Source organism: Simochromis diagramma, unplaced genomic scaffold, assembly GCF_900408965.1.
Source record: "Simochromis diagramma unplaced genomic scaffold, fSimDia1.1 OVJJ01000610.1, whole genome shotgun sequence".
Lineage (NCBI taxonomy): Eukaryota > Metazoa > Chordata > Actinopteri > Cichliformes > Cichlidae > Simochromis > Simochromis diagramma.
The window spans coordinates 225093-251799 of record NW_024387063.1 but is presented as its reverse complement, the minus strand read 5'-3'; the positions used below and the strand labels follow the sequence as shown (position 1 = coordinate 251799).

The following is a 26707-nucleotide window of genomic DNA, read 5'->3' as shown; positions in this document are numbered from 1 at the left end:
AACAGATTGCTGAATCGTTTCAAAGACAACTCAGATGCCAGAGCCAGACTGACAGACGGCCTGGAGGAAGGGAGGATTGAAGGGAGATAAAAACTCTTTCAAATTGTCCTTAAAATAACTGTACGTTCACAAAAAGCAAACACTAAATTCCCAGCTCTCCCCCTGGCAATCAACATGAGAGGTATCATGCCCACAAAAAGCATAATCACGGTAGATTTTTTTTTGCTGTTGTTGTCCGCGGAAGTCCATTTGAGTTTAAATTTATTGTTAGACTTGGCTTAGTACAGGATTACATAATTGTTTGTACAGTTGGATGGGTGGGGTGGGGGGGGGGGGTAAAAAGTAGTTGCATAAGAATTTTTTTGATAATGAAATAAATAATAATCATCTTTGTACATACTGAAAGACTCCTGCTTTTATTTGCTGGAAGGCTAGACTGAAATTGTCTGGAGATAAATTCCTTGTATGTGCCCCAAGCTCGTCTGTGCCCATGGCAAAACCTTGTGCTCAGCCGGTTGGGTTTGAGTAAACAGTGAACGAGGCGAATTGGACTGCGCCGTTGGTGCTTTTGACACTTGGCTACTGACAATGGAAGCCTTCCGCATGTGTAAATTCCAGTGATCCTAACAGCGGTGGTTTCATGATTATCATGTGTTTAAGCTCGTGGGAAATCAGTCTTCCAGAAATCTGTCTTTTGGCCTTCCTGATTTTATCTTCACACACTTAAAGTTTTTCACTCACTGTGCTGAAAGTTAAGGCGAGAGATGCCGTACCTAAAAGTGTCGCCCGTACATCTCCGTCGTGCGCTATGGGGAGTGGGCTGGAGAGGGGGAGGCTCCGGGGAGGCGCCGTGCGTCGTGCGCTGCAAGGCTTGGCCTCTGATATGTGCGCGGCGCTCGGTTCCCGTTTGACTGATCAGATGCTCAGCGCGCGGCTAAACATCGACGGCTGACTAAACTCAGGAGAGCCACTGAAGCGCTCGGCTGGTCGTGTTTCTGTTCTCCACGGAAATACAGCCTCCGGACCCACTGCGCGTTGCCTCACGTCCCCCTTGGGGGTCGAGGGAGGAAAGAAGTAAAAAAAAAAAAAAAAGAACGATAGGGAGAGACTCCTAGAGAGAGAGATAGAGAGAGAGAGGGAGATAGAGAGATAGAGAGAGAGAACAGACGCTGGGCTCTGGCTCTGCGGGGCTGGCCGCTTCTCTGTGGTTCGGGGAGCCTCGAGGGCGATGCTGCTGGGCGGGGATCTTACACAGTTTCTGCCCGGTGGCGGAGGAGAAGATGCGAGCTGCAGCTACAGAACACCCGCAACGCCACCGTCGTGTTTTCAGACCAAGAATTGATGGTGGTGATGATGCTGCCTCCCCCAGCGCTCTTTTTCTGCTCCTCCGGATCCCTTTCGCCCGGGATTCTTGTTCTCCCGACACTGGATTATAGATGATTGCTGTGGACACTATTTTTTTCTTTTAATTTACATCAACTCTTTTTATTTTCCGAAGCGAGGCGCAGGGAAAAGACATAAATTGGCGGGCTGAGGACCGGTGTATTTTAAAAGCGGTTTTTTTATATAATTTTTTATTTTTTTATTTTTTGCCTCTCCAAGTGCGTGCAATCACGCCCAAAATCGGCGACCGACGCCTTGGCGGTGAGGAGGAGGGGGGGAGAAGAAGAAGACGGAGGAGGAGGGGGAGGAGGGATGCCGCACCGTCCATCACCAAATATCAACAAATGTCACCAGGCTCGGATTTTGGGGAAGCCCCCCTCGGCTGGCGTTTGCTTGTAACCCGAGTAGCAGTGTGGTGGCAGTGAGAGGCTGCAGCGGGACTTTCTGCCGCGACATATCAAACGTTGCAGATCTATGGCACAAAATTAAATGAATTATTAAAAATTTCATTCGTATCTATTTCTATTTTTATCACCGCCGGGAAAAAAGGAGGTGGAGGAGGACTTGGGAAGGGGGGGAAGACAACTGCAGATCCTGTCAAGATGCACTAGGCTGGTGAGAGAGGGGGGGAAAGACGCAGTCTCAAACTAGGATAGCCTACTTAGTGGAGATGATCGCAATATTTACTCAAACGCACAGCTATGCATCTTTATGGCATTATTCTAGGATGATCGGTGTTTTGTTTGCCCGATGAAAAGCAAGAGGCGATTCGCTCTTGGAGAGGGTTTTCCTAACCAAAAAAATAAATAAAAATAAACACAAACAAACAAACAAAAAACAACATCAACAAAAAACGGAATGTCTTAGAGGGAAAAACGCCGATTGTGTGACAAGATTTTCCCTTTTTTCTCACAAATTTCTGGCCACAACTTAAAACAAATCAGTTTTTTTCTTTTTCTACAAGAGAACTGATTTTCCAGAAATTCCAGAAATACATCCCTCCGTTTCCCATTCATATTCCAAACACACGATCACAGACACCGTGCGCTCTCCCTCTCCTCTTCACCCTCCCCTCTCCTCCTCCTCCTCCTCCCCCTCCTCCCTCCCTCTCCAATCACAAATGGAGGTATCTTCTCGGCGCTGAAGATCTGGGAAGGAGACAGAGATAGAAGGAGAAAAGAGACTCGAGATAAGCCAGAGAAAGCCCATCTCCATTCTGCATGTGTGTTTGGAGCCGAGGCTGATGGGGTGGTGGCATGTGGAGGTGTCACTCTGAGGTTCCCCCCCAGCACCTTCCTAACCTCTGGCGTTTGGTGTCTGCAGAATGGCGCGTTTTGGAGACGAGCTACCCAACAGGTATGGAGGAGGAGGAGGAGGTGGTGGTGGCGGTGGTGGCGGGGGTGCCGGCGGACAAGGGGGCCCCGGCCGTGGCGGCAGCAGGCAAGGGGGGCCCCCCGGAGCGCAGCGGATGTACAAGCAGTCGATGGCCCAGAGAGCCCGGACCATGGCCCTGTACAACCCCATACCCGTCCGGCAGAGCTGCCTAACGGTCAACCGCTCCCTCTTCCTCTTCAGCGAAGACAACGTGGTGAGGAAGTACGCCAAAAAGATCACCGAATGGCCATATCCTTTCATAGCAATGCCAAGCAGACTGCCAAGGTATCGCCGCTGCTATGTTGTGTGGTGTGTTGGAATGATTGGCTAGGTGTGGCCTAGTGTGGTGTGGAGTGGATTGGTGCTGAACTAGCCAATGGAGGATGGATGCCAGAGCCGGTGTGGTGATTTGCAGTACGATGTACAGTGTGTGTGAGTGTAATATGTGATGGTTTCTGTTTTCTCTTTGCAGTACTGTGAAGTGTTACATGCTGTGTTGATCTCCAGTGTGTGCGGTGTGTGTTTTGCGGTACTTCACAGAACACATGATTCCATCTCGTTCTCTCTTTTCGTTTTCGCTGCTGTCTCCTAACCTGCTGGCCGCAGGCTTATCTGAGTCCACTGATGGAATGAAAGATGATCTTGATGATGATGGCGGTTGTCATGACACCGGCAGTCGCAATCATGTTGATGCTGCTGCTGATTAAGGTGCATCTTGAATAGAGCATTTAGCTCAAACCGGTTACTAAACTCGTGTGTGTGTGTGTGTGTGTGTGTGTGTGTGTGTGTGTGTGTGTGTGTGTGTGTGTGTGTGTGTGTGTGTGTGTGTGTGTGTGTTTTCGGTCGTTGTAGTCAGAGCTGAGTGCTGATGTCAGCATTTTGAAGGCTTAAGCACCATGCAACCAGAAGGGAGAGGAAATGACTCTCTCCTACTCTCCCTCTCTAATTACTATTGACCATATATGGGTGGCCTATGGCTCATCCAACAGGACAGCAAAGGAAAAAGCTGTAATTGTCAGGACAGGTCGGTCTGTTACTGTTGGAACACTCTCATGAAGCCCACTATTATATCTTGTGTATAAAAAAAGAAAGGAGATGAAGCATACAGTACAAGTTTGAGACTTTTTAGGTAACTGACAGGAAATGAGTGGACTGAGTCTTTTTGAAGCGGACCAGCTATGCTTTTTCTTATTTCTTACATATATTTTTCCTATAGGAGTAAAGATATCAGCACTAGCAGCATGTCCAGAGTGCCTAGCGCATGTTAGTTGGAAAAGCGGTTCAGAAAGTGGATGGATGGATGCTGTAATAACGGTGGATAGTTTCAGGCAATGTGATCGGCACATGTGCAAGTATTCTCTATGAGCCAAAACCTCAAGTTTCGGACGGTCTTTGCACTCTTGGCCCTTTTTGATGTCAGAGAGAGCAGAGCATCTCTAATCTAGCACCTCTGGCTGTTATAAAATAAGCCCCGCCCACCTGCTGTTTACATCTTAGTGTTGCAAGGGCCAACTGACCAGAGCAAAATAAATAAATAAATCAGCTGTGAGGGGAGTGGGAAACTGAGCTAAAAGCGCTTGTTTCAGACAGAGCTGAACTGAGGGGCTGCTGGAAGGCCTAGTATACCATAAATAAGGACTATTTTTAAACTGTGACTCATGCAGAGCTACTCATGTCAAAGAATAACAATTAGCAAAATGGAGCTCCTTTAAATCGAAACTGATATAGCATCAGTGACGTCACGATACAGCATTTTCAGCAGCTGCAAAGATTTTAAAGACAGAAAATAGAAACACGCATCCAGGCTGACTCACTATACTATTTTCTTTCTGACCTGGAGAGGCTTATTTTTCTTATTCATTAGTCCACCACTTGTTTTCTTAATAAAACAATAAATTATTTAAAAACAATGTTAGCTAATATTGGGGGGGGGGGGGGCTCTTTGCGTGCTTGAATTGCTCATAGTACGATTTCCTACTTTTGAGTATGTTGTTACTTAGACCACCTGCCTAAATTCCATATTCAAATCATAAAATCGTAGAATACATTTAACAGTACATATAAAAACATCTTGGAGATCAGCTGTTTAATTAAACTGCCAAGGCTTTTGCCTTTATTTGATAAAGCACTGCGGGAGTGAATAGGACATTCAACAAAGATCCCAAATTGTATTAGAATCAGTGATTTAGTAATTATATGGGATGAAGACCATTAATCCATACAGATGCATAAGTTATGGCTCAAACCTGTCCAGTAGTCCTGCACTGAAACAGCCACAGGGTTCATTTGAGCAAATCTTTTTTTCAACTCCTCTGTTGTGTCTCACTTTGCTGTTAGTCACTTTTAGTTAGAGGCAAGATCTGCAAATCTGCCATTCACCAGTTTTTGAAGAGGTATAGTTGGAGTTTCGGCGTAGTTGCTTCACTCCAAGTGTAAAATGCAGTTTAGACAGAAGGCACAGGAATGTTTTAGAAGCTTTAAAGTAACATTTTAATAACATTTGTTATGCTTTTATGCAGAATAAAAATTTTTTCACTATGTTAACATTTTAGAGACCAGATAAAATGGTTGGTTGGTTGATTCAGTGGTTCTGAAACCTCTCCTGCAGAGTTCTCATTCAGAAATGAGGTTATTTTCAATCCTCTGATCCCAGCTTCCATAGACTCACTTTTAGGCACATCCTTTCCTTACTTGTGAAAGATGGGAAGTCTCCAAGATGTTTTTTTTTTTTAACTTATTTGCTTTCTCACAGTCAGTTGTTAAAATTTTGAGTAGAATTCAACCTATATAGGAATTTTAAGACTTACACCAATATTTGGTGGTTTTAAAAGCCAATATTCTGAAATATTGTCTGCTATTTTTTTCTTTCAGACACATGAATCATAACCAGATTTCCCTAACATTTGTTATACGTACTTATTTATGTTCCCGTTTACACTCTGTTGCTGTTTATGATGTTCCAAAATCACGTTGCCACCAGGGATGTTGCAGAGAAACTATATATGCAACATCAACACCCGGCACATAGCTAAAAGTAACATAAGCCTATTGATACGTCAGTCAGGCTCTGATTTTAAGGAACACGCTGAATTTTGATCTGTCCTGTTTGTGGTTTCTTTTTTTTTTTGTAATTGTTTTTTGTGGTCACTATCTTTACCTGGCATTTCTTTTCCAAACTCGTCCGTGCCCTAGTAGCGATGCAGAACCATGATTTATTTGTATTCAGCCCACAAGTTTAGGAACCACTTCGCAAATTAATCCATGAGAAAAAACCATTAGTTTCAGCCCCTGTAATGAATAAGCCTTACCATAACAGCATAAAGTTCCCTCCCAGTTTGTATTAAATGCTTTGATGGAAGACAGTTTGCGTGGAGAAATGACATCAAGTGTCAAATTTAGTCAAAGAGGCTGGCTGATGGTGGGAAAGGGTGACTTACCCCAAACACATCAACTACCTTGTCCCTAACACCACAGGTCTTTTATGGTGAGCTTAGAGTATGACATCCCTCATGGAAATTCTTCCATCTAGTTTTTAGTGTTGTTTTTAATAGTTTTTGCAGAACTTTTTACAGCATGATTGTAACTGTTAGAGGGGAATGAGTGTTTCAGCTCATTTAAAAGAAATAAAGAAAGGAAATAGTAATTTTCATACTAACTGAGAGGATACAGAGTAACTACTCTCACAGGGCTTTACTCGCTGAGCTAGTCTATTTTTAGTAGGTAAATGATGTGAGAGCCAGGTCACATGAGAATGTGCCTGTATGAGAGAAACAATTCATTTGTGGTAGTGATGCCTGTGGTGTGTGTGGTATCTGTGTGTGTCTGTCTGTGCGCAAGTTTTATTATCGTGCTTTTATGTTTTCAAAAAAGTCTGATCACTAATATTCTGCAACAGAAATGGTGAAAGAGCTGTTTTTTTTTATTAGAGTCTAAAATTAGCCAAGTTAGAATCTGTTAAAAAAAGAATCTGATGAGATGATGATCAGTAACACTCCCTTCACCTGTTAGCAGTTTAAATGTTGTGTACATTTCCTATAATCTGGTCTCACACTAAGCAATTAGTGAAAATAAAATGACATATAAGATACCGAGTGGAGAGCGGTGCGTGTTCAGAGGGTGAGGGGGGATTTATTAGACGAGAGAGGAAATGCTGTGTTTTGGCAGAGTGCCTTAATAAAAGTTCTTCATATTTCTGCCAAAATGTTTTGGCTGTTCTGCTGGAATGAAAACATTTTATTTATTTATTTTTAGGAAATCCATCATCCTACAAAAATAGCTGAGTTTGCTCTCACTTTACAGCCTTTGTTTCACCTAATGTGTCCTGGTTTCAAGTGGAAAATGTTTTTACCATTAAATAAGGCATTTTTAATGGTGTTACTGTGAGATGAACACGGGAATCATGTCCAGGATAATGGCAATAAAGTTTCATTCTATATCCAAAATTATTAAAAACTTTTAAAATGTAAATTTAGAAAAAGGGGGAACAAATGATAAGCAAATGATTAAAAATACAGCTTTTAGAAATAACAGTTAATGTCCAGGCACCATGAATGGGGGCAGTACCACAGGACTCAGGACTCTTCTTCTTTCTTTCACACACACGAATCATAACCGGATTTCTCTAACATTTGTAGGAACAATCAGACTATATTGGTTTCACCACAAGAATCAGCACAATAGATACGTTCGTTTTAAAAATATAACCATAATTAAAATCATACCATTAAAAAAACATATGACTTTCTTTAGCATGAACAATTGTGAGGTTATTTGACTGATTAAATTTATTTTAAGTTGTAATAGCTAAAGTCACCTGAATCATTGGTAGATTGTTTGTTAGATATAGGGATTTAATACATTTCTAACTACATAGGAGGTGTCTGTATGCTCTTAGCTTTTGTTCCAGTTTTGGTATATAAACATATACTTTACTTTGTAAAGTAACTCTGTCTTTCACAGTTAATCTCCAGTCAACTGTAGCTTTGTTTTCCAACTAAATGTAAGATTTTTATTCCTCAAAGATGTTATATGGATGCTGTGATGGAGGTGTAGTGTTACATGCAAAAGGACTATAATTCAAGCAATCGAGGTTTTCAGTAATGAATCCCACATGGGTGGGTTTAGTTGTATAAAGAATGTTAAATATCAGGGTTAGGGTTATGTAATCTCAATGTAATTTGTGATTTTTGTTTAGTAACTCACCAAAGATGTAGTCGCGATTCAAAGCTTTGCAGATGACTGCATCTTGTCACCAGGGGGCAGCATCAAAAATATGTGAAACAGCTGGCAAGAAGGGCTGATGTTTTTTGTTTGTTTGTTGGTCCTCTGGCTAAGCCTCTGTTGTGGACAAGACAGAAGTCATAACAGACAAAGAACTTCTTGTAGTGGAGTGAAACCAAGTGTTAAAAACAATACAGACTCTTCACCACAGACATTTGTCTGTGGTTCCCACATCTGCCAAGGATGCTTTTGTTTACCTGAAACAGTGAGAAACAATAGCCTTTCCATATTTAAGTCTCTAAAAATAGAAATACACCATTAAGTGAAAATTTGTTTTGACCCATGTGAAGCTATCAGCAAATGAGATCACAATGGCATTGATAAATGCCGTTGGCATTGATAAGTCCTGGTATGGGCCCATCATTAAGTTTACTTAAGTTACTTACCTACATTTCTAGGTTACCAGTGTCCTGTCCCATTCAAGGGTGATGACAGCAGTACATTTTATATGCACTTATTCACATTTTCACTAGAGGTAACTTAACTGTGCACAGTTAACAGTGCACAAATTACTCATGGGGTCGATTTCAGTGCACTTTCACCTGCTCAAGTGTGACAAATAAACATGCTCATTTGAGTTTTCTATCCAAACATGCACCATGTGGAAGCATCTTTGTCTGTTTTTACTTTATATCAGTTGATTTTCTTTCCACTGGAAAACATTTTCAAATGCAAAGAACATCCACTTCCTGATTTAAAAGTGCAGTGAGCATATCCCAGCATGCTGCCATCTGTACAGAGCCAGGCTGTGTTGGCTGGCAGGCGCTGTGGCTTCTTCCACCAGAGACCCAGAGGACTTCATTATACCTCCCTCCCTTTCCTTTGCCTGCATTTCCCCATTCCCTCTCGCCCTCCCTCCCTCTTTCCCTCTCCACACTCCTTTCATCTCCTCTTCTTCACTGCACTTCTCTGCCTGAAATCCAGTTTTAAATCTTCTGTCCTCCATCTTCTCTCTTTTTTGCCTTTTTTCCCATTTTATCTTTACACAGCTGTCACTCTGAGTCTAATTTAGTTTAATGTAGGGCCAATATCACCAGAGTGTACAAAAATACATATTAAGTGTCATATATAAGTGTCATAAGTTTTTGACCCAAATGTAGCACAGACTTAACAGAATTTGTGTTTAACAGGATAAATTAAATGAAAATGAATGCATATTCAGGAGTTGGGCATCACATCAAGAAAAAACAATCGGTGTTGTGAATTCCCTTGTGCGCTGTCGTTAAACCGCCACAGACAAAGAGGGTGCTACAAGATGATGTAATCTAATAGTGCCAGTAAACAAACCCAAACTCCGTGGGAAACATGATGCAAATATGGCATTTCTGTTCTTTCATGTAATCATTTGGGGGAGTCACTGCAGACAGCATCCCCATAGATCCATCTAGTCAGATCTGTGCATGGTGGTTTTTTCCATCTGTTTCATTTCATTATTTTTAATCAGTACCTTTACTAAGGTGACTGGTTTGTTTGGCATCATGACACAAAACAGGAGTTTCTGTCACGGTATGGCATGGCACACCGTGGAAGGAGTGGGGAAGGAGGACCCAGGCGCGGTGCTCTATGTATAGGCAGTGTTTATTTACAAGGTGAAAAACAACGTAACAATAAATCCCCGTGTTCTCCCAGACTCCCGTGTCGTGTCTCCCGTGAATAGTCCGTGTGCTCTCTGCTCCCGTGTCGGCACCCCCCGGTGCTCGCTGCTCTCCGTGGCCTCCACGCTCCTCCTGCGGGAAACAATAGCGGCAGCTGTCAGGACACTCCGAAATGGCAGGCATACACTTTCTGACTAAACTTAGACAGGGTGACTAACGTGGAGTCTCATGCAATGATCCCGCGTCGGTGGGAGCTCCAAGACTCTCCTAAGTAGCTCCCCCGACGAGCCCTGATCAGCGGCAGGTGTGTGGCTTCGGGTGTGGCCAGTCCCTCCGCAGGGCCACACCCCTCATGCCTGCAGGTGGCCGAGGCTCCATCCTCAGGCACACCCGGAGCAGACATACAGCACCCATACCTCGCCTAAACATATGAGTGGACAGACTAACCAGCACAGAGAAACACACATATGTTACACGCACAGAGAAGTGAAAACGACACCAAAAATACATAATAATAATACACATGTCCATGACTGCCCAGGGATCCTGGGTCGCCCAGTCCCAGGACCCTGACAGTTTCTCTGTTGAAACGTGATCTGTCTAATAAATGCCATAGGAGAGCTAATAATTAGCTAACCAACGTCATGGGCGGGATTAAAAGTATTGTTAAGCACTCCTTAAACTGTTTAGAAAAGATGGATGTGGTTTCTGGGTCTAAAAAAGTGAAGCCAGTGTAGAAGTTACAGTGTGTAAAATTTCATTTCTGATGTCAGTAAATTGAACTCAGCTGAATCTTACCCATCCCAATTCAAGTTCATGGTCCTAATGAGGGTAGTTGCTGTAGGACAAAAATGTTTTAGTCAGCCTAGAGAGAGAGAAAATATTAACTGTAGACTGTATTCTATAATGTCCACAGACATCTAATGTGTTTCTTAAAGAAAACAAATATATACACAATATATTTTTACCAGATTTTTATAATGTCAACACTTAAATCAAGAAATAAAAGACAGATGTTTTTTGGTATTCTATGTTTTACTGCTGAGTAAACTTAAAAACTCTGGGCAGTTATCTTCTAGTTAGGTGCTATCTGTGCTGTCAGTCCACTGCTTACTTCAGGTGTCAATGGCCAGTGAGAAGAATCCATGTCTATTTACTCTGGAGGAGGCTATAAAACTTTGTCAAAGAAATCCAAAAAGAGTCAATGAATCAGTGAATCTCACTTCTATGTGATGGCAGCAACACTGTGATGAGTTTTTGAGAACATGCTCAACTTTTCTGTCGGTAAGTGCTGCTCTGTTAGCCTATGTTAGCCGCTAATAGCCTGTGTTAGCCGCCCTTAACCTGTGATAGCTGATGTTAGCCTCTATTATCTACTGTTAGCCAGTGCTAGTGAAACTTTCTTTGAAGGGGCTGTAACATTGTGGGACTCGGACATTTAGTGAATGAATTCTCATATAATGTTTGAATATAATCAAGCTGTTCATTAGATTGAAAGTGTGATTTGTAGAACACTAAAGCCTAATGTTAGCTGCTATAATGTTATCTTATAACCAGCTGTTGTTATTTAGCCAGCTCATTGTCAGCTGTTTAACTTGCTGACAGTCAGGAATAAATACATGTTTGTGCACATTAGCATGTGTTAGAGCAATGACATCAATTGAGGACATGAGGCTTGAGGCAGTGTTGCCAACTCCTCAGTAAGGAAAATCGCTATTGGCTGTCCTAAAAGTCGCCAGAAGTCGCTAAATGACGTCATCGCCTAATTTGCATAATTGGTCACGCTAATCTAATTGTAACCTATGTTGTTGGAGAGAGAAATAACATCGTGGAAGAGACATAAAGTGAGTAAAAAAAACGTCCTAAATGCATTTAGAGTTTATTTAGAACTACAAATTAAATTTCTTTTAGCAATTATTGTTTTTTTTAATGTCACAATTCCAACCCTGCTCCTTTACCCGGGCTTGGACCGGCAAAAGTGACGCGAAATAGGCACTCTGGTGGAGTTACTTTGTGTGTATGTTTATAAGTAGTTTTAAACCTTGTGATCCACAAAACAGCATAAGAGTAAAAGAGTAAAAGAAGAACTGACTGCGTTACAGCACCCGCTGCTTGTTGAGAGTAAAAGCGATACGCGCTTTCACGTCTTTTTTTAGCGACTTTTTTTTTTTAGAAATAAAGTCGCTAAGGGGTCTGAAAACTCGCTAAATATAGCGACAAAGTCGCTAAGTTGGCAACACTGGCTTGAGGTGAGAATACAGAGGATAACATTTTATTAAGATACCAGTCATTTACTGCTTTGGTGAAGGGGACCCCTTGTTGGATGATAAAATTTGCCTCTGCACGCAAACACCTATGAGTGTCTTGTCCTCTGCCTTTGACATACAGGCTATGTGATTAGTCAGTGATATCCTTCATGGGCACTGTATCTGAGATGTAAGGGCAGTATGCCGACTTCCAGAACCCAGCATCCACTCATACGTGTTTTTAATGGATTAATTCCAAGAGAACATCCATTTGTTGGAAAACATAATTACACACTAATCAATCTATATTTGTTACAATATGCTTTTTTTTTCTATTAAATGAACTCAAAAAGGGACTGACTTTACCTTTAAAGTTACATTCTTTCTAATAGTCAGCAAGGAGCAACTAAGTATAAGAGAACAGCCTGAGTTCCCTTTAACCGTGCCATCAGTATCCATGCCATGAGTTTCTGAGTTAACCATCTCAATTGCTATTTTAATTTTTTATTTATGATAACATATTTATCACTTTGTAATTTATGGCTTCTATTGGAGTCAGAAAGACAAAATAACAAGAAATGCTTTAGTCTGGTCCTACTTTGTGACTGACAAGTCACTACTTCAAGTGTGCACTCACAAATTTCATCGGCAAGACATGATGGCAAAAACGCATAGCTCGAGGCTTCACGTCAGGATTTCACTAACAAATGGGTGATGGGACAGTTTAAATCTAATATTAAAAAAGAAAAAGCAGAAGTGAAGTTGGGTTGGAGGAAACTTATTTTCTGGTAAGCCCCAGACTACGGAAGCGTAGAGCTGCCACCCAGGTAAAAGAAAAATAGAGCTATATCACGTTATAACGTGAAAACTTTATTGTTCTAACAGTATACTTTTCATGTTTGTACAATATAATATAACGTCATTACAATATACATAACTATCACATTATAACAAAAAAAATTCACGTTCTTACAATATCAATACTATTTTGTACGAACGTGATAATTATATATTATTTGAACAATAAAGTTTTCAAGTTATATGTTTTATTTTTCAAACATGATATATATGTTTGCCTTAAAACATAGTGAAGTGGAAGACAGTGCAGATCAGAGTTCGAGAAAATGGCTTGTTTATCGGAATTAGTTAAGTTCTGTTTTATGCTTGGATTGAGGCATGGGGAGATTTTGTTGTAACGTGATAGTTATGTTTATTGTAATAACGTGATATTATGGTGGTCAGCATGAAAAGTATATTGTTAGAACAATAAAGTTTTCCCATTATAACGGGATATACTTCTATTTTTGGCTGGGTGGCAGCTCTACGCTTCTGTACCAGGCTGCATTTTTTAAAATCTTATTTTATTTACTTTTTATTCTAAAGCTTGCCTCATAAGGGCAACTGCAGGCACCCACCACCTGTCTTCACCACAGGATGTCTGCAGAAGTAGACATAGGCATAAAGAGGCTCAGGCCACAATTTACATGTGCACATCAGGAGAACTGCACATTAGCCACATTAAGAAAAGGAGAACCGACGACAAAAGCAGATCCTTCTACTGGGTCAGTAGGAAACCTTCTTACGACTTTTATTTCTTATAGAAAGATCTTTTTGGTCATTTTTATGATCTCGGCTTAAGCTGGCCTAAATTGGGCCTCAGTCTTGCTCTTTAGTGAGTTGTGAACAGGGCTGGCTGTAAACAAAGGTATAGGCGCACTAGATTTACCTTGCAAAACAAATCTAGAGCTTTCTACTGAAAGGTGACTACAAAAAGTAATTATCATTATTATCTTGTTTTCATAGTGGTTTAAAGCTCAAATCATAATTGAAATTAAAACCAGATCAGTCGCTCGTTTTTCACTCCTAGATCTGGATTGGATGGTCTCCTTTTTTAATATTCAAGAAAGCAACTGAAACTTTTTTTAGCTACTGTTTGGTTTGTTACATTTTCCTTTTCTTTATATCACATTTAATGCTTCAGTTACACATGTTATTCCTGATATTACGACAGCCAGTGACATTTATATTGGAGTGACCCATTTAGTTTTTCCTAAACTTGGCAAGTAAGAAAATGTGTCTCTATATGTTGTCAAAGCAGCATACCATCAAACAAGGTGACAGTGTTGGAATCTCTCTCTCTCTGTCTGCCTCTCTCTCTCTCTATCTTACCATCTGTCCAGGGCATTTGTTGTCTGTGTGGGTTTCACACTTTCCCAGCTGGGTCCTGGCCACACTCCCTGGTATCATGTGAGGGAAAGACATGTGGGGAGAGGTAGCAAGTGTGAGGCCTTGAGCGAGATTAAAGAAGATTAAAGAAAAGATTAAAGACAGCTCCCCTACCTCCACCCTCACCCCCCCCCCCCCCCCCCAAAAAAAATAAAAAAAATAAAACAGCGATCAGTCAGTTCACCTGTTCACCATATTTTTAATGAAATATCAGAACATTGTTAAAATTGCCCTGAAGAAATCTCATGTAGATAAATAACACAATGTTCCCAAGGACTGTCTGTCTTTTTGTTGTTCAACTCTAATTGATCAACAACTAGTGATCTAGTGATTAAACATTCATCTGAGATTGCAGTTGTCTGAATCTGTGTGTAAATGAGCATCTTCGTGTGCAAACATTTTCATCCATAGGATCAAAAGCATATAAAATGCTTGTCTCAGTCAATAATATTGTCCCAGGTGGAAGGGAAAAGCTCAAGCTTTTTCAAGCACTGTCACTTTTGCCAATCAAGACAAATAAGATATAATAATGTAGATGGATTACTGTAAAAGTGTGAAAATGAGTGAAAATACTGTCATTTAGGAAATTATTATATCTCGGCTTAAAGAAAGCTAGGATGGCTGTGGCCCAGGTGGTAGACTGCTAATTAGGTCTATGGATTGATAGGCAGGTCCTCCAGCCTGCATGTCAACGTGTCCATGGGGAAGTTGCTGAACCATCAGAGTGTGAGTGTGTGTAAATTAGAATGTTAATAAGAAGTGCTATATGTAGAAAGGATGCAAATTGTCATGATTCTGGGTCCTTTCGACCCAGCGTTTTGTGTTTTCTATTATTGTGATTTTGGTGCTGTTCTTCCTCAGTTTAGTGTTTATTCTTTTCTGCCCGTGTATTCGTGTGTCAAGTCCGCGTTTCTTTGTCTGTGTCCTTGCATGTGTAAGTTCCTGTTTTATAGTGAAGGTCTGCGTCTTATGTGAGTGCTTTCAGTTTGACTCCCTTGTCTCGTCACGTTAATCACTCCAAGCTGTGTCCCCCACCTGTGTGTAATCTCCCTGTGTTTCTCTGAGTGTATTTAAGTCGTGTCTTCTGTCATAGTAGTTGCTGGTTTGTCTGTGTTTCTCCCGCCGTCATCCTGTGTGGTTTTTCCCTATGTTTTCGTCGTCTCCCTGCATCTCGGTTTCTTATCTCAAGATTTCAGGTTTGTTTTCCTTAGTTATTCCCAGTTTAGTTTTTCTTAGTTTTAAGCTCACCCTCGCCATCTCTGTTTGTATTTACATTGTTAAATAAACTCACTTGCACCAGAGCTGCCGCATTTTGGGTCCTAATATAGTCTCACACGGCTTGCCCCGGCTACCCATGACACAAATACATGCACATTTAACTTATGTTGTTGAGACCTTAGCATCTCTATGTACTCTTTGACATGATACCAGATTGTGCATACTCATATGAGTATGCACAATCTGTAAGAAAGGGATTTTGGGTCCCTGAAGCTTTCTTAGTTCTGTTTGTAGTTCTGTTTGATTGCATTCAGATAACCAGTAAAGAAGGATAGCATTTTATGACTGTTTAGCTATTTATTTTTTTCCTTATTTATCCCCATTCATAAACCTTGACAGGCAGTTGGAGGCAGAATTGGCCTAGAGGCTAAGTGTAAACACACGGGCTTCCCAAAGATCTTCTCTGCCTGAGAGGTTGACATGTTTACATTGCTACTGTGTTATTATACAGAAATAAACAGGAAGTCTGTAACATGTACACTATTTGGCTGAAATCATTTTGGTTAAACACTTACACGTGCAGAAATAAACATGATCTACACACACACACACACACTGATGCATCAGCTTGTGGTTTGGCTTCATCTTTCTGGCATGGACCAAGCAGATCTGTTCAGATCAGTCACGGGTGATGGAGGCTCGCATGGCTGTGTGTGTGTGTGTATGCGCGTGTATGGGTGGGGGCAGGTGATACTGTAGCACCTGTTCAGCAGGATCACTTACCTCAGGGGGCTTTGCTGCATCCCACTACACACACACACACACAGTCACAGTCAGTGCAGCCCAGTGGTTGGCAGAAAAAAAGCACCATTTGGGACATTCACGCTCCAGTGTGCAATCTCTCTTTCACTGTCTGCCTTTCTCTCCCTTGTTTGCCATAACACTACCTGGTGACATAATGGCACATTTGATAATGCTGACACTATTACATTACAATAAAAAAATAAGGTACCAAAAAGGAAATATGCTTGAACAACAAAGGTAAAAAAAAAAAACAGTGCGTCTTTTAAGAAAAATGCAAAAATGAAGCTAAAAAAAGAGAAACTTTTACTCTTGATACCATATATAGTGCAGCCCTCCATGCAAGTTCATCTTTACTAGATACAGCATCCTGACAGACAAGCACCATAGTAATAGATGTTTTGACAGAACTCTACTCAAGATATGTGATCCTCACAGTCAATTCTCTCAGAGTGTGAGTGTGTGTCTGTCTGGATCTCACTGTGGTGAAATGTGATGCCCCTGTTGTCCTCTCCTCAACTCTGAGTGTGGGCTCTCTCTCATCTATTTGTGCGTGTGTGTGTGTGTACATGCGTGTGTTTGATATCTGTTGCATGTCATGGACAGATGTGCACTTTAAGAAGTCAAGATATAGAAACTAAACAAAATGCAAAAAGCGAAACAGAGACACTCAATCACTGAGTAGCCTGTAGAGAGGGACAGTGGGACAGTGGGCTAGAGATAAAAAGAGGGGGTTGTGTGAAGTAGGAGGAAAATGGTGAAGAGAGGAAAGAAACCAATTGAATGAGGGGAAAGAAGTGCATACAGTGATGGGTGAGAGAAGAGGAAACAACAGCAAGTGCAGAAAAGCAGTGACAGAAATGTGAACACAAGGAGAAGAAAGAGTTTAGTGAAGACAAATATTACTGAGTAACACATTGACCTCACTGGAAAAACAACAGCTGTGTGTTTTTCAGAGGTGTTTTATATGCACTGCTTAAAAATGAAGAGAACACTTAAATTGCACATCAGATCTTGATGAATGAAATGTTCAAGTTGAAAATCTTTACTGACATCATTGCGTAATTTTCTGAGAACAAAATCATGTAACATTGGTCTGTTGGAAACCGTAATCATCAACTCTTTTATGGGCGGATTGAAAATCCCACCCAAAAAATCTTAGATGATTACAATGTCATTGAAAGCAGACATCTCAGCTGTGCATCTGTCTTTGAGAACAGAAACCCAACCCAGCTGCTGTTCAGACCACCGTTCTATGGGGGGCATCCAATCAGAGAAAGATTGGTGTAAAGGAAGGAAGAAGAGAGGTAAAAATGGTTGTTACACAAACTGGATCAACACAGTGGATGCACCAAGGTCCAGTATAAGATAAATAAACATTATTACAATTTAAATCAAAATAAAATGCACAAAAGTTGTGTAATGTCACTCCTTTTATTTTGGCTTTTTGCCATTAATGAACAGTAGAATGAGAGGAAAGTATGTGGAGTGAGTGGTGGATCAGATGCAGTAAATAGTCTGGGTCAAAATCGAACCCAGGTATCTGCAGTGACGTCACAGCTGTTAATGTAATCAAGACCTAAACCTTTAACCCCCAAAACTATTGGTTAGGCTTTAAATATCTCAATAGCTGATGTAAAATATCTTTTTAGAAAGTACTTTGATGCCTAAACTTAACCAAACAGCAACTCATGTGAACCAAGGCCTCCATGTTGAAAGTCCTGTGCTTGATTTGAGCCACAGTGTCTCCATCTCCAGGGCTGTCTCTTTAAACTACAGTGATTGTAAATGTGAAAACACTTGTCTGTTGTTCTGGAAGCGACAGGCAATCAAACTATCATGTAGGTGTGAGAATGCGCTGAACAACTGATATGATGCATTATTAGCTGAAAAACACAGAAATCGACACGATTAATTGGAATCAATCAGATTGTTGCTGCAGTGACGGCTCAGTCCTTTCATGATCCTGTTGGAATTAAAAAGTCCACTTGCTGTTTCAGCCTGGTCTCTACAAATATCTGACAAAAGAAATAAACCGCAGCTTGTATTAAGATCATTAATCAAAACCATTTCAGCTTTTCATCAAGCAACTTGGCTACAACTGATATGATCTACTGCTGGCAACTCTTGTCATTTACCACCAGTGAAAATGATGGTTGAGAAAAAAACTGCATGAAGAGAGGCTGAGAGAGGCAGAAAAAGAGAAGACAAAACAGAGGTAGACAAAAAAGATAAGTGAAGGTGGAAAGTAGGTGGCGGGTGGTAAAAAGACGAAGAAAGGGCGAGAGAAACACAGAAATCTGGAGAAAGAAGGACAATTGGGGAGCTATAGTGTTTCCCCCCATGTTGAGTCACTGATCTACATTCAATCTGCACTATGTGAATTATTGATTGGCCTTTAGCCAGCCTGCGTGTGTGTGTGTTTGTGTGCGTGAGAGAGAGAGGGATGTGCTTGCTGAAAAGCACAGTGGTGTTTTCTTTTTTTGCGTTTTTATTCTATTGATGCAGAACGGGGGACAGGTAGAAGAGGGACAATGGAGCAGACTGATGGACACACCCGTGCTTGTTCCCACCCCATCTCATTCATCCAACACAGAAAACATATACACACATACGCACACCGACAGATGTGTAGAACAAACCAAGGAGGCAGCACTGATATATAAATGCGAGGCGCTCGCGTTGAGGGAGACTGGGACTCTTTAAGCCAACCCTCTACATGCTGTCTTCTCAGGCCAGATGAACCCGACATATCCTCGGTCTACCTAACAAGAGTGGTTTCGGTTTTTACATTTTCTGAATGTTTGGATTCAGCATTTCTTTAGTACACCTGCACAATGTCTGAACTTGCACATCAGGAAATAGATGTTATTACTAGGCAGTTTCTCAGTGTGGGTGGCGTTTCTATATTTGTAGGCTGTTTCATCTCCCCCTCTGTAGTCTGCATCTCAGGTGTCCAAATGATGTCTTAGTCATCTTCTGAAAAATCCATTATTTATTTGTTTATGGGAGGCGGTTAAAATTGGCGGTTCGTTGTTGATTTGGGTAAAGTGATTACCCTGCGTTAGTGAGAAGCAGCTTGGTGGACTGTGATACGTATAGCACAGAGAGAGAGAGAGAGATGAAGGATGTAAAGAAGATGGTGTGGAGGAACTGTAAAGTGAAATAGAACATGATGTCCCTGAAAGGTTTTTCATCTGCTCCATGCACAAAACCTGAGAGAAATCAATTTCCACGGCAGAAAAGGGTCACGTGGAGGGCATGTAAATCCAAATAGGGAGTAGTTGAATACTTCAGTGTTAAGGCAAAGTTTGTTGGAGCCTAGGGAAAAGAATTTTTGATAATATTGTTGCTTCATATTTGTATTTTTTTCTATTTAGTTTGTTCAAGCAGTCGGACAGACTGGTATTACTGGACAGTATTATGAATTTTGAGTCCTGCCATATTAATTTTTAAAAAATATAAAGTATTGAAGAAGAAATTTCTTCACTTCAACTGTGAGCAATAATGTTGCAGAGTGGAAGGATTTAGGAACCACGGCAACTCTGCTACAAAGTACAGGATAACATAAAGATACAGAGCGAGGTCGTCAAGTTAAGTGCGCGCTGCTGACTCTTTATCTGCAGAGTCAAACCATTAACATCTGAATAAAAACTGTGTGCCGGTGTTCTGAGAAACCATCGTACTTTGGCAAATCATCCTACCCGTATTACAATTTGATGGTGACTTCTGACTAACCCTAACCATAACAAATATTTACAATGGGTTAAAAAAAAAACGAAGCAAATTTGGGTTTTGTGTTGTGTGCATGCGCAACGTATGCGCAGAAACAACGGGTAGGATGGTTTGTGAGGTAGGATGGATTCCCGGGAGCTTGGTAACATGGGTTTCCATTGCAAAGCAGCTCCTGTAAGTGTAATGTAAAAATTCCCAGGTATTTCTATCAGTACAGTGCATATATAAATTAAGTTTCTCATAAGCAGAAGAGGATGGATGGATGGATGGAGTTATGTCTCATTGTGTGTTATGAGCTTGTTTGTAAGAGTCTGGTTGTTGCTGGTTACTAGTATGGCGATTAATGTTGCCTCATTCAGATTTGAAGGGATCACTTGTTCTAGACATCTTTTTTAAAAGAAGCTTTTCACCCTTCTTTTTTTGGACAAACATTCATTATTATGGATGGTTGTGCACAACTTTACAATTGTTTTATTTCATGCCATTATAAACCAGCTAAATGAACCATATTGTTTTCTAATGAGTCATTTTTATGTCTGAAACATGATAGTAAGTCTAAGATGGTAATGTGACCAATAGAAGAAAATAATAAATAAGAACATTTTTGAGCAGTTCTCTTGTTTGCCTTCAGAGTTGTGATTACTTATTGTTTTTTCCAGTCTATTGAGACGGCACACTGAATTAAGAAGTAAGCAGTTTATTTACTTTTGGCTTCAGGAGATTGTAATGGCATCTTTCAGCTGTCATTTCTGGAATTTTCTAGAATATTTTTTGTGTGTAAAGACCAATAATGAAAAAAACTCAAAAGCATTCCACAAATGCAGTATGGGCTCATGTTGTAAAAGAAGACCATCCCTCCCCCCATTCCTGCCAGTCTGCTACTAATAGTTATTTTGCCAAATTAATGAATGGTGGTGTCAGGAAATGATCACCTTAATGATTCTAATTATTGTAATTGCGCTGCAATTGAACATTATTCGAGGTTTCAGATAGATAATGGGACGAATGGTGTGCCGTGAGTTTGATATGTGAGGGCTGTGGGGGGACAGAACTACAGAGTGAGGATATTACATAAAAAGAAAAAGCACTGCCAAAGCTCTCAGCTGCTTCTCTTCCTCTTACTCCATCTCCTTTTCCTCTCCAGTCCTTCCTGGCCGGTCTCCCCTCCTCCCTCTTCCTCCTCTATCTCTTCCTCCACTTACACCCCTCACGGCTCTCCTCTGTTTTGCTCTCCTCATGTCCCTCCTCCACCACACCCCTCCGACCCCCTTCCATTTTCTCTCTGGCTGCTGTCAACTGCAGTGTGGAGAGCAGATTGGAGCAGTGAGAGACAGTGAGGGATAGAGAGAGAGACACGGAAGAAGATATGCAGAGAGAAAGTGAGGAATGCGCAGTAAAGGGTGTGTGTGTGTGTGTCTGTGTGTGCTTTAAGAAAAAATAAATAAAAAGTAAAAAGGGAATGAAGGAGTAGTGACGGGCTCATCGTGTTTGATCTGAGCTGGTTTCCACCCTCCTGCAGCCCAGGGCACCTCTCCCCAGAAACAGGGCCAAATGTAGGCAAATGTGTGCATGTGTGTGTAGCCTACAGTTCACGTGGGCAAGTGTTTGATCGATCTATCTATCTATCTATCTATCTATCTATCTATCTATCTATCTATCTATCTATCTATCTATCTATCTATCTATCTATCTATCTATCTATCTATCTATCTATCTATCTATCTATCTATCTATCTATCTATCTATCTATCTATCTATCTATCTATCTATCTATCTATAAAAAGTTATCAATGCTGTGTTAGTTTTACATTGGATGTAACAGGACACAAATATTCCAATGATTCTCGATGATCCGTCTTGGGTATCATCAAGATGTTTTTTTGTGGCAAATGAGAAGCGAGTCATTGTTTGTTTTTGGCCAGCAGCGGTTTTTGGCCTTGGAATTCTACCATGGATGCCATTTTTGTCCAGTGTCTTTCTTACTGTTGAATTATGAACACTGACCAGTTCGCTCCTGGGAATATTCACCACTGTTCCAAATCAATAATGTGTCTCAAAGTGGTTCACTGGAGTTCCAAAGCCTTAGAAATGTCTTTGTAGCATCTCCACACTGATGGATGTCAGTAACTTTGTTTTTCAGCTGTTCTTGAGGTTTTTTAGATTTCTCGATTCAACACGTCTTGCAGTAATGAGGTCTGGGTGTGGTTAGTGAAACTGAACTTGGCTTTCCAACTCAGGTTGCTTTGTGCTTTGCATAAGTTTGCAGTCGTCGGAATTAGTACGTCCAAAGCTGAAGCCATGGTTTTCAAGCAGAATGAGTTTCTGATTCAACTGAAGGATGGAGGAAAAGTAAGGGATTTCAGCTGATATATTTTTTGAGCATCTGCACTGATGGAGACATTGTGCTGGTCTGCTGTGGTGAAGAGAAAACTGAGCATTGAGAGTGCTGAGAGCTGAGAATAAGATCGCATTTTCAAGTGGCGTAAATGAGCTTTCTCTGAAGGGAATCAGAGCTCTCCCTTAGAGATAGGGTGGGAAGTGCGGTCACTTGGGATTAGCTCATAGTAGAGTCACTGCTCCTTTGTAAGGAGCCAGATGACATGGTTCAGGCCTAGGACAAGTAGGTAAGGTCATTGAAACGAATCCAACTAGAAGGAGACTCCAGTGCAGACCCAGGACACACGGGTCTTGCTTTGGAGCCCTTTGGAAGAGCTAGGAAGAGAGAGGCAAGAGCATCTATGCTAAAGTGCTGCCTCCAGAAGCAGAAAACAGACAGTTCTTTCATCACATGAATGCAATTTGAAATATTCCTTTAATGGTCATCAGAATCTTTCACTGAAATCATTTTTTTGTTTTGTTTTTTTATCACCAAGTGACCCTTAGATTAGATCACTAAAATAGGAAGAATCTTGGTTTAAGGGTTTAAATCAAATTCACATTACATTTTTTTTATTTGTCACAACCATGCACAGTACGACATGTGGTGAAATGCTTATTGCTGTGCAATGCCCGACCATTAAATCACAGTAAGAATTGACAGTAAGATTTCCAGATTACTACAGAATTTACAGATTTTAACTCATAAATTTACAGTAAAAAGAACGAATAACGAATTATGAAAGAAATTATAAGAAGTGTGCAAATAGTGTGAAAATAAACAGAATGCGTGTGATGTGTGTGAGAGAGCCCAGTTCTACACCTGGTTCAGGGCCTGAATAGCCTGGGGGAAGAAGCTCCTCCTCATTCTCTCTGTTTTGGCCTTAAGGGAGCGGAAGCGCTTCCCAGACCTCAACAGTGAGAAGAGTCCATTGTTGGGATGGGAGAGGTCCATCATAATCTTCCTGGCTTTGGTCTTGCATTGCTTGGTGTAGATGGACAGCAGGTCAGGGAGCTCTGATTGAATGATGCGTTCGGCTGAGCGCACCACTCTTTGCAGATCTCGTCTGTCCTGCTTGGTGCTGTTCCCAAACCAGGTGCAGGCGTTTCCCGCCAGGACGCTGTCGATGGTGCAGGAGTAGAAGTTCTTAGGTCTCTAAGTCTTCTGAGGAAGTCCTAGATCCTTCAACTTGGTGAAAAGCTTGAAGGGAATTATTGTGTGGAATCCTGAACTGTAGTCCACGAACAGCATCCTAACATAATTCCCTGTGCCAGTGTCCAGGTGACTCAGGGATTTGTGGAGCAGGTGAGCTGTGGCATCGTCTGTGGAACGATTAGTCCAATATGCAAACTAAAGTGGGTCAATGGTGGCAGGAAGTGAAGAAGTGATGTGATCTCTTATCAGTCTCTCAAAAAGGCTCCATAAAAGTTTTGAAGAAAACAGTAACTTCTCCTGATGTTTTACTGCAAAAACAATAAAAGTCAGGAAAAATCTCTCCATTAACTTTTTCACATTGATCTTTAAACTTTGGAAAATGTGGAGAAAACAAACGTAAAGGTTATGTCTTTACAGTAGGTGTTAGCATTTGTGAAATCAAAACATAGTGCCAGGCAGTGAAGCAGGCTGGCACACTGCAACATCAGCAGGCCTGCCCATCAGACTGACAACCAATCTGCCACATTAGTGTGTCATTTGGCCAAGCCAGGGGGATTGGCCCTGTCATTCTGAGAGGGTGGTCCCTGGGTTCAGCATGGCTGTCAATCAGCAGGCCCTGAGGCAAAGATGCTGAGGAGGATGAGTGGATAACAGAGAGGAGAGTCACACTGTGTCAGAAGGGGACAAATGAATAAGTGACATGATGCTTTCTTTAAGTAGTGAGGGAGGATTTAATGGCCTCTGAGTGTTTTGGAAGGGTATAACAGTTTGCCAATATAGTGAGTGATTTGTGATTAGTTTGTGTTTTCTTTCCACAATGAACCTCAACTTTAAAACCTGAAATTCAAATATATTTTTTATGGGTTTTAAAGAATGAACCTGTAAATTGTAGTCTTTCTGAGTTAGGTTAGCTTGTTTTTATTGTTTGTGTGGCCCAGGATGGAGGGAACTTGGAAGGAAAGGAACTGAAGAAGCAGCAGCATGACAGCCGCACCCCACTGACAGAGGCTAATAACCTCTGAGGTCGCTCTGGGGCAAAAGAGGTCAAACAAACTGACCTTGTCTTTATTAGCTACAGCACTTCAATGTAACAACTCACTCTGCCTCTTCTCTTTTCTGTGGATTTTCTGCTCAAACTGTTACCATTACAGGACATGAACATTATTTAAAAAAAATGAAATAACAGAAAAATTAAATCTAACTGTATTTAACATCTGATTACTGTGGGCTAAAATAATATGACAAACTTAATTTTTGTTTTTAGAGAACTGAGTTCAATTCTTCATACTGTGTGACTGAAACTCTGTCACAATGTTCTTTGTAAAGGATTGTAGTTACTTTAATTGAACTGGTGGGCTGGATTGTCTCATCAGTGTCTGCACACAAAGTCACTTATCTCAGTCTATCAGCAGGCCTGCTACATTAGCTGAGGTCACAACGTCAATACCAGCCTCAGATCCGCAGGTCAAAGGTCATCTGTTTGAAACGGGGAGGATGAGACATCGATGTCATTAAGTCTTCCAGGGTACTCTCCAGTCACAAAGCTGTGGAGCGCTGGTACGGTGGAAGGGACAGAGAGGGACGAAGACTGATAGTGAAAGTGACTGAAGGTATTTATATTCATTTGCCTTTGAATTAAAGAGCAGTGATGCATTTCTAATAAATTTACTGAAGATGTTTCGGGAGAAAGTACATAACATTTTGCAACACTTGAATCAGGTTACACATAACTGGGATGTAACATTTCATCATGCACCCTGGCCCTAAATTGATTTTTCCAGACCAGAGCTATCCTATTTTTGGTTATGACGCTTAAACCCTCTTCTCTTTTAACAAGTGACATTTGTGAAAATTATAAGCAATCAGATGCAGATTTTTATAGAGACCAGTGTCTCTCCAGAAACATCCCAGAGTGTCCTTGTATGGCATTATTATTATTATTATTAGATGTCATTCTTTAAGTTATATAAACTAAAATGTTTCTGCAGATTGGTGGGGGGAAAACTACTTTTTTCATTCTATTACAGTGAAGAGATTATGTGTTAGGAAAAGGTGGAAAAGAGACAGAGAGGAGAGGACATAATTATAATTACAGCCTTTAATCCTCTGGATACACACATACACACACTCCTATACCCACACTGGGCAAGCTTTTAATTAACTATTTGGCGACAGGGGACTCTGGTATTGGGCTAATTATTTGAACCACACATCCCTGCACTTGTCTTCTCCTCTAAAATGCTTCCAGAGAGGCAGACAGGTATTTTTTTGATTTTTTTTACTCTGAGCTCACCTGGTAATGAAAGGTTTTGTGTGTAGATCAGTATGCCCTGAAATCCCTTGAAGCTGAAGTCAAAATCATCGGGGACAACGAGCGAGCTAAAGTTAGGCTTCTTTTCTGCTGCAGACTTATCCACAGTGTAATAAGGATTTAGTGTAAAAGGAGGACAAGGAGGCAGAATAACCGGCTCTCGTCTCCTTATTAAAGGTTTTAAAGGCTCCCCGACTTTATCTGTGGACACAATTCAGCTCAGTTTTAATACAGTCATATTCTAAGAGGGATTGTGTTTGCTGCTGGAGTTTACAGCAGAAACACAATGTGAAACGTGGTAGAACACAATGAACACTAGATAAACAGACAATCCCAGGCAAAATGTTCAGTGTTACTGCCTTTACTCATCTGTTACTATATTTTTCATTAAATATTTTGACAAAATTGAGTGGAAACATGAAAATATGCAACTTCCTGAATAATAAATAGTATTAGTCTGCAAATGTGTTTTTAATAGCTGGGTTAATATACCAAGCTTGTGCTGTATTTTGTTAGTCCTGTGTATCAGTGTTTCCAGACCTTCTTTTAATAGCCTAGATTTGTGCTTTCTTTATTGAGCCCTACTTATTTTTTTCCTTTTTCTTTTTAGTTCACTAACCAATGTGATTTAATAGAATGTCTACTGAATCAAATGCACGCCACTTGCTAACAGTTTTATGCATTAATATTATATACAGACAATTAAGCCATATACAGATGGCCGTTTAAACCTTTGTTAGTAAAAGACTAAAGCTGTGTTAAATGATTTTTGAAACAAACTCTCAGAAACACTTCTGTCGCATGCCTTTCTGTTTACACATTGTATCCTTTCTAAGCGTTAATTGTCAGGGTTAATTATATTGTTTGGAATGTTTTTTGCTCTCAGACACATCTATAAATGTGCTGTTGCTCAGTTAAACACTACTGCAATACACCAAATAAACAAATAAATAACTTATCTTCTGACACTGCGCATCCATACAGAGCAGTACTGTGTTTGAAAAGG

At 40.8% G+C, this 26707-nt stretch overlaps 1 protein-coding gene and 1 long non-coding RNA gene across 20 annotated transcripts in view; both read left to right on the top strand.

Annotated features, from left to right (window-relative positions):
* Positions 1-884: 884 nt before the first annotated feature.
* The window catches only part of cacna1ab (calcium channel, voltage-dependent, P/Q type, alpha 1A subunit, b), a 149732-nt gene continuing 123909 nt past the window's right edge, over positions 885-26707 (top strand). For 17 of the 18 annotated variants that reach the window (XM_040045210.1, XM_040045209.1, XM_040045208.1 and 14 more), the window contains exon 1: positions 2708-3006. In XM_040045210.1, coding sequence (XP_039901144.1) covers positions 2708-3006 — 299 coding nt within the window. Of the gene's footprint in view, positions 3007-26707 lie in introns of all 18 variants that reach the window. The other variant, XM_040045198.1, reaches the window with a different exon arrangement.
* Positions 3013-21520, top strand: LOC120742076. 2 transcript variants are annotated; one of them, XR_005697751.1, is made up of 2 exons: positions 3013-3536; positions 15044-21520. It is a non-coding gene; the product is annotated as an uncharacterized LOC120742076 (long non-coding RNA). The 2 variants fall into 2 exon arrangements; XR_005697752.1 differs by having other exon boundaries at positions 3508-3520.